The 12,683-nt window shown below is 42.5% G+C and overlaps 1 protein-coding gene across 5 annotated transcripts in view; it reads left to right on the top strand.

The window, feature by feature from the left end:
- Positions 1 to 12,683, top strand: part of ZNF280D (zinc finger protein 280D) — a 63,965-nt gene that overhangs the window by 19,958 nt on the left and 31,324 nt on the right. For all 5 annotated transcript variants that reach the window (XM_075208045.1, XM_075208046.1, XM_075208042.1 and 2 more), the window contains 2 exons: positions 49 to 272; positions 1,779 to 1,936. In XM_075208045.1, the coding sequence (XP_075064146.1) occupies positions 49 to 272; positions 1,779 to 1,936 (382 nt within the window). The remainder of the gene's footprint in view (positions 1 to 48; positions 273 to 1,778; positions 1,937 to 12,683) is intronic.

Here is a 12,683-nt window from a genome sequence, read left to right as displayed (position 1 = left end):
CTATTTAATCCCACAAATGTTCCACACTTTTTTCTTGTTATTTTGCAGTACTGTTGTCCAGACAAAATGCAGAGTTTTGGAGTAACAAATCCAAATGCTTCCAAACAACAAAGTACAGTAGAGGATAGTGACAAAGGAAAGTTGATAATGTTGGTCAGTGACTTCTATTATGGGAAGAACTCTGGAGATGTTCAGCTGATACAGCAAGAGCAGAAGACCAATACTACATTTAAGTGTTTCAGCTGTCAAAAACTTCTCAAAAACAACGTACGGTATGTAAATCCTTTCACAAAGCTCTAGTAAAAATGGGTGAACATTGTTTGTTTACTTTGTTTTCACTAAAGCTATCAAACAGTTAACCAGTGTATTTGTGCATATATCTGGCTATTGGAATGTTAGTGACAAATCCTGCTGACATCCTTGCACCCGGCAATATCTTGCTAGGTGCAAGATATTGAACAGTAAATCTGGATGCTGTTAGTTATTCCTGGTTATGGGAAAGAGTTTGTGACTGTTCTCAAAGCTTGTGTGTTACTGAATTGAATCATATACTTGCTATAGCAGTTGCATTTATTCTGAGCAAAATATGTCCAGCTTGCTGTCTGTTTTATCCGGTAATGAAAACTGATGTAAAAGTTTGTTTTAGCTAAACAACGCTGTAAAAGCACTGATTCTGCTGCACTATCCCAAATGCCCCCTCCCCTCTCCATAAGAAATGGTTTGGCTGTATTGTTTCCTATGTCAATGGATGACCTAACCATGTCAGCTTTAGACAGATTTCTGGAATTCACTGCTACCTGGTTCTGTTGGTTGGTATTCAAAATATCTCCTTCATACTTGGCACATATGTCCCTGCAACCTCATAGATCAGATCCACTCATGTTTCCCTCTTTTACACCCTACCGACAACATACATAGTGCATGGGTCCTTTACACCCATTCCTGTCCCTCCCTAACACTACCCTGCCCCCCCATCCACCCCCTCTTCTTGTTTTATTCTCCACTTTGCTTAACCGCTCCTCTGTTTCATGTAAGTGCACTCATGACATGGGTTGAAATTTGTTTAGTTATACATTTTCAGAGTAATGTAAAACATAACTTTCTTGCTGGTTTATTTGCTGTTCATTGCCATGTTGCGGTTATTTCTCCATCTTGTAAATTTAAATAAAGAATACATTAATAAACGCCTGCTTAGGAGAACTTGTGTGACTGACTTGCAGTCTTCTAAGTAACACAGATGCTTTATATAGACTGCAGATTGATGTTTTTTACTGAGAGGATGCCAGTGATACAATTGAATATAATTAAATTTCATATAAGTAAAGTTCACATTTTTGTTTGTGTCCCTTGCTTCAGTAATACAGTTTTTGATATGTATTGTTATCCAGCATTGTATGTATTTGCACGTTAAGAAGATTTGTTACATTGAACTCTGATCCTTATATCAATAGAACTGTTGACCACGGTTCTGTTGAATATTAAGCTTAAACTGGCTACATAATATTATAAAGCATTCCTCAGCCTAATGTGAGGGTGCCTTCACATTGGCATATTTATGTGATTGGAATGCACCAGAGTGAGATCCATACAATTTATAGTTGTATAAATGAGTCTTTGGTGTTTAGTTTAGTTTACGGTGTTTTGGTTCTTCTGTTTTTGTTTTTGTTTTTTTTGTTTTGTTTTTTTGCAAATCGCTTTTTCTTTATTGTTCATTTGCCCCTACATATAGCTATTATTTGAAAACAAAATTTGTACATGCCCTGCTTTCTCTTTTATAGATTTATGAACCACATGAAACATCATTTGGAGCTTGAGAAGCAGAGTACAGAAAGTTGGGAAAACCACACCACCTGCCACCACTGTTATCGTCAGTTCCCCACTCCTTTTCAGCTGCAGTGCCACATTGAGAGCTCGCACACACTCTATGAATCCACAAGTAAGTAATAGAATCTTCTATGGATCCACTAGCAAGAATTATAGGCTTCTGTAGAGATTTCTGCCAAAATGATGTTAGATTATATATATATATATATATATATATATATATATATATATATATATATATATATATATATATATTTCTATCTTACAAAAATACATTCTTTTCTGTGCCATTTAAGTTTCATCATGTCAAATAATAAATATAGACACCAAAGTAATCATGGACTTAACCCTTGGCTTCCTTTCTAATACTGATATATAGTTTATATTAAGGACACCCTGACATTTCTGCTGATAACTGAATGACAGTAATACAGGATATGCATAAAACCTGATTCAATTTAGTTAAAGTGGAAATACAAATTTATTGCAATTTACTACATAAAACTTATTGTCAGCGCGTTCATTTACTACATGTACTTTAATGCATAACAATGCAAAGTTCTAACTAGTTGTGAGAGGTTGTCTTCAAAACTTCTGTTTATAATGAAACAAATGTTTCAAAATGCCCACAAATGTAGTGTTTGTTTAGGGAATACCTATTTGATCATAGTTGCTTGTCATCGTTAAATTTCTTTGCTGCCATCACTTATAATAAATGCTTCTACCAGGGTTTTACGGATTTTAGAATTGCATTTAATTTGTCCACTTAATCTGGTCACTGTTATATGAGCACTTTGTATAGCAAGCGTTTTCAGCTTAACAAATGCAGCATTAAGAATGCCTTTTTCTCTATCTTCCTATTTGGGGAGTCACTGCGAGAACGGGCTTGCTTGAGTTGTCGCTTAGTTTAAAGATTTCCCTCTCCCTCCACCAATGGACAGACCGTTTTCTTCTACATTGTAATGGAGTAAGATTCCAGGGGATTCAGATTTTTGAGTACCAAACAGATTGAGAGGATGACTCCTCTCCCAGACAGACTGTAGAGCAGTTGGTTTTAGCTGTTCAACAGACCCTTAACCTTCAGGTGCATGAAGTTCTTGATGTTTCTTTGTTCAAAAGAAAGAAGATATACTATTTCTTTGGTATCTTCTCTACAATTATCAGAGATCTTTGTTGAAGTCTGGTCTAAACCTGATAGATTTCAAGTACCTCTTAGGGTTCGCATTAACTACCCATTCTCTGGGTGGAATTGCCCATTTTCCATTGTCCTCTTCAGAGTCTCTGCCTCCTTTTGACCACCGTTCAAAATCCAACATAATTTCGATTCAAAATACTGCACGGATAGGAACTGTGAGGTGATTCTGAAGTCTGTTTATCGCAGCAGGCGCATATCTTAGACCCATTCTAGCAGCCGCTTTGGTAAACGCAGGAATAGAGAAGTGGGCTGGTCAGATTTGTTAAGACTTACACCACAAGATCATAATTGTTGACGTTCGTGTAAAAAGTGAGGCAAGAGTCAGTATTTGTGTGACCTCAATGCAGGTCTTAGGAGGATTATGTGGAATCCCAATAGGAAGCAAGCCTTACCTTTTTGAGAAGCGTGTTCTTTGGTCCACAGTTGGACCAAAGAACACGCAGTCAACATAATGGGCTTCTTCCTCACCCCGCTAAGCCTGTGGTAGGAGCCCGTTTCTTATTTCTTGCAACAAATGGATTAGATCCTTTTCAGGCGGTGGTAAGAGGCATCATAGAAAAGGGTTATATCTTAGACCTCTTGTGGTCACCACTCAGGTGATTTTGCTCCACAGCCCTTACAAGAGATGGGACAAAGAAGTTGACTTTTTCTGGAGGCTATCCAGTCCTTTTTATTGTCTGGAGTTATTGTCCCAGTCCCGAACGATCAAGGAGGTTTGGGTTATTTATTTTTCTAGTGCATAAACCAGACTTGGCTTTTTTGCCCATCTTGAATCTGAAATCCCTAAACACACACTGTAGTTGGACACATTCAAGATGGAGTCTTTAAGGATCAGTTATCAGAGGTATGGCGCAAGACTGATTTTTCGACTCCATGGACCTACAAGATGCATTTCTCCATGTTTCATTCTGGGATTGACATACGTTTTCTCAAGTTTGTTGTGGTGGATTTCCATTTTTCAATTCAGAGTACTGTCCCTTAGTGCAGTGCTACTGCTCTAAGGGTATACACCAAAATGATGGCGACCATTGCAACCCTCTTAAGGTCAAAAAGATTAACTCTTGTTTCAGAAGTGAACATCCTTCTGATAAATGTCCAAACTCATCCCAGCCTAGCTATTCAAAAATAGGTGAAGGTTCTGTTAACTTTCAAACAGGTATCGGTTCAGTTCTCCATTGCATGTAGATTGAGATTTTTTTTTTTATTATTTTTTTGGGAAGTGGTGCAGTTTGTGTGCTTTCACTTCTGGGTTTTCCAGAGCTAAATTCTGCCATGGTGGTCAAGGCCCAACCCTTTTTTTGCAACACCGTTCTCTAGCTGTACCCTCAATAGTGGCTGAAGAAATAAAATCTTAATAAGGGTACCCTTCTCAATTTGTACTTGTCACGGTTCCAACGAGGGACAACTGGATCCTGGTGGTTCACTGGAATTGACGTGACTTCAGCTAGGGGCGCGGAGTCTAACAAGCGAAAGGTGTTCAACCAGTGATTCCCGCAAGGGAATATGGACTTTGCGGCTTCCACTTGCAGGTCGCGGCCCCCTAGGAAGTTCCCAGCGCACCACGAGAGAGAGCGTAGACAGATGTAGGTAGTATGCGATGCAACTGGCGAGAAGATAAGCCAAGGGATGTTGCTAGGAGCGGATCTACCGGATAGCCTGCCGCGTTGCCACTGGAGATGGTAGCGATAATGATGCGAAAATAAGCTCCAGGAGGGAATAGCGGAATATACTGTGGCGTAGGAGCCCGGAGGTGCAGAAACTCGGAAAGGCTGAGTAGGAATCGTCGGAATCTTGAGACGACACAGGAGCTGTATTCAGTACGGGTGTCAGAGACTGACTGAAAGAACCAGCACAGATTTCAGGTCAGGAAGGCATTAAATAGTGTAGTTCAAATTAGGCAGCCAATAGAAGCAGAGAAAAGGGTTAGGACGTTCTGCGCATGCGCAGAACAGTGATTGCCGATCCAGGAAGCAGAGAGACAGCGCTGGAGGAGAGCTGCAGCGTGGAACCAGGTAAGTGAGGCAGGGAATAGATATCAGGAGGGGGGAGCAGCGGAGACAAAAGTTACACACGCCGGCTCCCGTGCCGGACAGCGGGAGTGCGGCGTGTGACAGTACTGGACCACTGTGACAACAGATGCCAGCCCCCTGGGGTGTGGAGTGGTGACTGAACCTGACTACATGTACTTTGGTCCCAAGACTAGGCAAGGGAACCCGTAAATGTTCTCAATGTCAGCCGAGTTAAATTCTCTGCTATAAAATTAGACCTATTAGCATCCTGTTGGACAATTCTGCTCAAGTGTACATAAATCATCAGGGAGACGCCAAGAGCCCCCTAGCGATTTAGAAGACCACCAAGATTACGGGCTGGGCAGAAAATTATGTCCAATCAATCTTTGCTGTATTCATCCCAGATTGTTCAGTTGTAAAGCGGACTTCCTGAATAGGCATGCCTTTCATCATGGGTTATCGTCTCTGCACATGGAAGTCTTCAGCCAGATTGTGGTGTATTACTACTGTGCGAGAACCAGGGATCTAAAGGTGTTCCTAGTGGACACCATGATGGTCCTGTAGAAAATTTGGCTAGTGTATCTCTTTCCCCTGCAGCCATGCTATCTCTGCTACTCAAGAAGGGTGAGAGTGCATCTATAATCCTTGTAGCACCAGACTAGCAATGAAGAGCATGGTATGCCAACGTTTTAATTATGGCAACAGATTGACCGACTCCAAAAAGACATCCAAAGTCATGTCCCCTTTTCTCTATCTTCCTTTGGGGTACACCGGGGACATTGGGGTATAGAGTAGGACAGGGCGAACTGGCACTTTAACTTCTGTTAACTAAGCCGTAGCTCCTCCCCCTCTATACCTCACTTCCTTTCCAGCCTCAGTCTAGTTTAAGTGCCCGTTGAAAGGGTTGTGTCTGAGCTGTTTAGCAGCCAAATTCTGTTTTTTATTTTATTAGTGTGTGCTAATATATCGTTGTGGAGACTTGTGTCTCCTGTTCCTGACAGCCGCGGCTCACTGAGCCACGTAGAAGGCTGTCAGTCATCGTTTGGAGCTGCCGGCTGCTGTGTGTGGAGGCTACGTAGTGGGGGAAGGCAAGTAACTTAAGGCTTATCTTCCTCCGTTTCTCACTCTCCTGAGAATGGAAGGGGGGATCGGAGGTGCCGTGGAGGTGCCTCCTTTGCCAGCCCCCCTCTCCCATCGTTTTGAGCCCTCCTAGGAGCCGGGCACAGTCACCGCAGGCTGTGTCCGTCCTCCTGATCTGAGAGTCAATAGACTGCAGACACTGCGTGAGGAGGGATGGCAGAAGGTAAGTGAAACCCTCTCCCAGCACAGTGGAGGGTAGAAAATCGCAGTTTGTCCCCTGAGTCAGGCTGCTTCTTACTAGGAGCAGTCATTTAAAAAAAAAAAGAGAGATTTCTATTTTTATCTCAGGGGACTGGGTCAGGCTAGGATCACTAAGATAGTGAGCCCTGCTAGGCACTGGATTGGTTGAGGGTGTTGTCCTGTTAAAGGACGCCTGCCAATTCAGTGCTGGGCCCTGGGGGAGTGGTGTTTTCCTCTTTTGCACTTCCTCCATGATGGTCTCTCACTCCTTTGTGTGCAGACACCAAAATAGACAGCCATTTAATAGCTCCAGCTTCTCCCCCTTTTCTGTCGTAAAGGGTTGGGAGATGTTATTTTTAAAAGTTTGTCTTTTACTCTGTGGGGCTATTTGACTGTATTGCAGGCTCACTTTCTGTTCAGATTTGTGTGCTGCTTGTCATTTATATTGTGTTTTGTTCACTTTTATTACACTGTTTTGTATGTGTTTTGTCCCATCTGTAAACATGTCATATAGGGAAAAATCCATGTGTGGTAGGGCTGGTGTTACAGCGGTCTGTCATGTGTAGCATACCGTGTGAAACAGCAGGTTCAGATACGGTAGAACCTGCCTGTGCTCAGTCTCTCTCCAATACAGTGGCTAAACTTACTCAGTTGGTGCACTCACAAGCTGTGGCTGCACCATCTTCTAATTCTGCTTCCACTGTAGCGAATAACAGGAGGTTGGTTCGCTAAGTCAGGGTTTGACTGTTTCTACCCCGGTGGAGTCTGTACAACCAGCTTTGGTACAGGGTCTTGCATCCTCTGTACAGGTTTGGTTTTGGTTTCTTCCTCTTTAGAAAGGATGTTGCATTCTGCCGCACCTTCTCCCTCATGTAAGCGTAAGAGGGTGTTGGCACCCCTCCAGGGAAATGAGTCAAATTCTGACTATTGTTCCCAGAAGGAGGGTGAGTTAACGGTGTATTCTGATATGAAGGCTCCTTCGGTGGTGGAGGAGGTTCATTCTGATCGTTAGAGTCTGGAACAATCAATTCAAGCTGTGTGTCAGGTACTTGATTTTTTTTTTTTTTTAAGGAACAAGTTCTTGCAGAGGCTTCTCTTTTGGCACGCCAGAAAAAGAAATCTTTCTCTTTCTTGGCTTCTTTCCTATTGGAAGATTTGTATTCGGAGCCTTGGGCTTTGCTAGATAGGAAGTTCCAGGTTTCTCAGTGAATGCAGTCGTGTTATCCTTTTCCTCCTGAAGTTCTTGCAAAATGGAAGACGCTTCCACGTGTGGATGCTGCTGTTGCAGGGTTGGCAAAGGTAACTACTATTACTCTTCCTAACGCAGCCACTCTTAAGGATGGTACAGACCATGAGGTTGAGGCCGTCCTAAAGTCCATTTTTGTGGCAGCAGGTGCCTCTTGAGGCCTGCTTTAGCATCTGCGTGGGTTATCAAAGCTGTAAAACACTGGTCAGAACAGCTGTCTGAAGGTTTTTTGCTAGGCAGACTGTCCTCTAAATTGCTTCCATTAGTGGAGAAAATTCAGAGGGCGACAGATTATTTAAAAGAGGCAGCTATGTACGTGGGACTGATAGTGGCACATATTTCTGCCTCTGCAGTTTTGGCTCGTCTCACTCTCTGGCTTAAGTCCTGGGAGGCTGATGTGCAGTCTAAAAAGGCTCTTGAAACCATACCTTTTCTGGAGGGGTTCTGGACCAGGGATATAAGATCAATTTGTTCAGTCTTCCTCCCACACGGTTCTTTACCACTAGTCTTCCCACTTGTCACACTAAAATGACTAGCTTTACGAGAAGCAATTCAATCCCTCCTTTCTTCCGGAGTGATTATTCCGGTGCCAGATTCTCATTCAGGTTTGGGTTTTTATTCCAACCTTTTTCTCGTGCCAAAACCAGACGGCTCATTCAGACCAATTCTGAATCTGAAGTTTTTCAACACCCAGGTCAAAGTACCCAGGTTCAAGATAGAGTCTTTGCGCTCGAGCATTCACAGCATGGAACAAGGAGAATTCATGGTGGCTATTGACATAAAATATGCCTATCTCCATGTGCCTATTTGGAAGGGTCATCAGTTCTTTTTCAGGTTGGAGGTTCAATCAGAGCACTTCCATTTTCAGGCTCTTCCTTTTGGTCTGGCCACGGCCCCACATATCTTCACCATGGCTGTCATGGTTGCTCTGCCCAGGTCCAAGGGGATTACAATCATCCCTTACCTAGACAATCTTCTTTTAAAAGCAGATTCTCCAGAGGTGCTTCAGTCGCATATCCAAGTTGTAATCTAGACCCTAGAGTCTCACGGTTGGATTCTCAACTTCAAGGAGTCCAAGTTGATCCCATCCCAGCGGTTGATCTTTTTGGGTCTTTTATTCGACACCCGACTACAACGGGTGTTCTTGCCCTAGGACAAAATTCGAGCTTTGACAGAAGATGGTGAAATCTTTGTTGGCGGCAATAAGGCCTTCTATACATTTTGCCATGAGAGTTCTGGGCAAGATGGTATCGACTTTCGAGGCGATCCAGTTTGCTCAGTTTCATACACGGCAGTTCCAGTTGAAACTTCTATCGCAATGGAACAAATCCCATTCGAATCTGGCGGGCCAGTTTTTCCGCCTGTGTCCGCAGATGCGTCAGTCGCTTCTTTGGTGGTTACATAAACAGATTCGTGCCACGGGATGCAATTTATCAATTTAAAATTGGATTTTGATCACAAAGGATGCCAGCCTTCGAGATTAGAGGCAGTCTGTGTTCATGCTTGTTTTCGGGGTTTTTGTACTCAAAAGGAATCCAAGCTTGCAATCAATGTCTTGAATCAGCGAGCAGTCTTTCATGCTCTTATAAGCGCGCAACACTTGCTGCAGGGAAGGCCAGTAAAGATTCAGTCAGACCATGCCACGTCAGTGGCATACCTCAATCATCAGGGCGGCACCAAAAGTCCCTTGGCTATGCAGGAATTGTTCCTTCATCATAAGGTGTTTCGTCAGTTGAGGGAAGGGTGCGGTCACCTGAATGTAGACACCACAAGGTTCTTCTCTTCTACTCCCGTGCAAGAGATCTTATGGCTGTCGCAGTAGACGCCATGTCTGTCCCTTGGAGGTATCGATTAATGTACCTTTTTCCACCGGTAGCTATGCTCCCAAGGGTGTTAAAAAAAGGTAAAGAGAGAGGGTGTTCCAGTTCTTCTGATTGCGCCGGATTGGCCGCAGAGGGCCTGGTACATCGACGTGCTCTCCATGGCGGGAGATCGGACGTGGCGGTTGCCGCTACGCCCAGATCTATTAACTCAAGATCCCTTTTGTCATCTAGGTTTACAACATCTGGCTTTAACGGCGTGGCTGTTGAAGCCATGATCCTAAGAGCTAAGGATTTTTCCCAACGTGTTGTGCAAACCATGCTTTGTGCTCGGAAACCAGCCTCTGCAAGGATTTATTATCGAGTTTGGAAAACTTTTATTGACTGGTGTGAAAAGAAGGGATATCCTACTTATTTTTGCTTGGCCAGGTTGTTTAGGTTCTTGCAAGATGGGTTGGATGCAGGTTTGCATCTTAATTCTCTTAAAGGTCAGGTGTCAGCTTTTCGCTCTTCTTTCAAAGAAAGCTTGCTGTCATTCCTTATGTGCAAACTTTCATTCATGTGTTCTCCATGTACAACCTCCATATGTCCCTCCGGTACCACCATGGGATTTGTATTTGGTGTTGTATGCTTTACAGCATCCGCTTATTGAACATTTGTATACAGTGGAATACAAATTTCTATCCTAGCAAACGGTTTTGCCCATTTCTACGGCACGCACAGTTTTCAGAGCTTGCTGTTTTATCTTGCAAGTCTCCTCTTCTTGTTTTACATAAAAACAGGGCAGTTCTTCGAAACAAGCCCTCCTTCCTTCCTACGGTTGTGTCTGGTTTTTATCTAAATCAACACATTGTCATTCCGGCCCTGAATAATTTTATGTCTTCAGGTTAACAATATTTCTATTAGTTCTCTCAATGTTGTCCGAGTCTTCCGTATTTATGTGCAGTGGTCTCAGAAGGTGCGCAAGACTGATGATCCTTTTGATTTTCTATCATGCTCACAAAAGAGGCTGGCTAGCTTCTAAAGGAATTATTGCTCGGTGGATTATGCCTGTTATCCATTAAATATTATAGTAAGGCTGGGGAGCCTCTCCCAGATAATCTAAGCACGCGCACTACAGAGTCTGTAAGTGTTTCCTGGGCGGCCCGCTATGGTGCTTCCAGAGAACAGCTGTGTAAGGCGGCCACGTGGTAGTCTGTACACACATACACTAACTTTTACAAGTTTAATGAGTTTGCACCCAAGGATGCAAGTTTTAGACGAAAGGTGCTTCGTGCCATTTCTTCTGAGTGTTCCCTCCCGTAGGGCAGCTTTGGGGTATCCCCCAAAGGAAGACAGAGAAAATGGGGTTTTTATACTCGCGTAAAATCCGTTTCTCTTAGTCCATTGGGGGACATCGGGCGCCCATCCGTAACGCTCTAGTTTGTCCTACTGTTTAACATATAGTCTTGTTGTTAAGAGAATGTTGTTTTGTTAATTTTATTCGCTTTTCCTGTTTCTCTCTATCTCCGCTTTCTGTGGGCTTGGTTAAACATAAACTGAGCCTGGACAGGAAGTGGGGTATAGAGGGGGAGGAGCTAGGGCTTGGTTAACAGAAGTGAAAGTGCCAGTTCGCCCTGTCCTACTCCATACCCCAATGTTCCTGGTGTCCCCAATGGACTAAAAGAAACGGATTTTACGTAAGTATAAAAATCCCATTTTTTCCACCAAGACTTGGCTTAACTAACTTTAATGGGCGTGACTGTTGAGGCCATGATCTTTAAAGCCAATGGTGCTTTGAGAAGGTCTTCAGACTAAGATCAGGGCCAGAAAGTTTATTTTCTGTAAAATGTTACTACAGAGTGTGGAAAACTTTCATAACCTGGTGAGAGTGTACACACTTCATTTAACTTGCCACACCTTTTGTCCTTACAAGATGGCCTGGACGGTGGCCTGAGATTGGCTCCTCTTAAGGTCCATGTTTCGGTCCTCTCTGTATTCTTTTAAAAGAAGTCTACTATTTCTGAAATTCAGGCTCCTTATTTACAAGGGGCTCTACGTGTTTAACTTCCCTATATTCCGCAGGTATCTCCCTGTGGCCTAAATTTGGTTCTCTGTGGTATAGTGACCACTATTCAAGCCATTAGCATCCGTTGATTTCAAATTCCTTACTTGGTTAGTGTCTTTATTACTGGCGATAGCTTTGGCAAAATGTATGTATTTGCTGCCCTATTCTGCATTTCACTATTCCTGGTTTTTCACAATGACTGAGTTTTCCTGCACACTAGGCCTTTGTTCCAGCCTATGAGGGTGTCAAAATGAATCTGAATCGAGAGCTTGTTATCCCTGTCTTAAAAGATTATTTGGCCTTTGAAAGGGAAGACACTCTACCTGTTGAATGTGTTCAGAGCCCTGAGGAGTTATGTAGATTGTCATTTTTGTTTAAAATAATCTTTGGTGCTTTGTGAAGCACAGAAGAGAGGCTGGCCAATCCGTGACCAGATGGATTAAGGCTACAATTCAGCAGTCCTATTTTTCTGCAGGCCTTAGCCAAGCAGCAACCTGGTCATTTAGTGGAGGAGTATAGAGGTTGATGAGCTTCATCCATCTAAGTGCAGTACACAAATTCTCTTTTCTAGTCTGTGGAAATCTATGTATTTAAATTATGCTATAATGCTGAATGTAGTGGTTGTAGACTGAAATATAGCTGTTTGGCTTGAAAAGGAGTTTCTGAACCCAGAGAAAACCACATTTGACTGAAAACACATTGCCTTTCAAAGTTCACTTAGCAGTTCACAGGACAACCCACCAGTGTTAAGAAACCTGAGCTTGTATGCTCTTTCCCTTTCCTTCTTTTTGCCGTAGGGTCATTCCACATCAAATCAACACAATTTTAGAAAAAAATCTACCTTTTACATTCTCTAATTTCACTTTTTTTTTTTTAATGAAAAACTTGCTTTTAACATTTTGTTTAAATAGCATTTGTAGCTCTTTAAATATGCCTAAAATTAGATCCTAACTTGTATATATTGACTGATGTATGTGATATATCGATAATATTTGTATGAACTTATGATGCTGCTGTTACCCCTGTGTGGGTTTAGTTTTGTTTGTTGTAAGCCTACTGTGATGGGATTTTCTATGTTTGTTTGGAAAAAAAGAAAAGAGAAAATTGCAATAAAAAAATTTCTGATTAAAAAAAAATAATAGCTATTGTAGCTCACCTGATTGAGCTAGAGTTGGGCAAGGTCTCATTTTAAATCTCTTTTTATAAAACTTTGGGGACTTAC

This window comes from Mixophyes fleayi, chromosome 4 (genome assembly GCF_038048845.1).
Source record: "Mixophyes fleayi isolate aMixFle1 chromosome 4, aMixFle1.hap1, whole genome shotgun sequence".
NCBI classification, from domain to species: domain Eukaryota; kingdom Metazoa; phylum Chordata; class Amphibia; order Anura; family Limnodynastidae; genus Mixophyes; species Mixophyes fleayi.
Note: the sequence above shows the minus strand (reverse complement) of the source record. Positions and strands in the feature narration are given on the sequence as shown.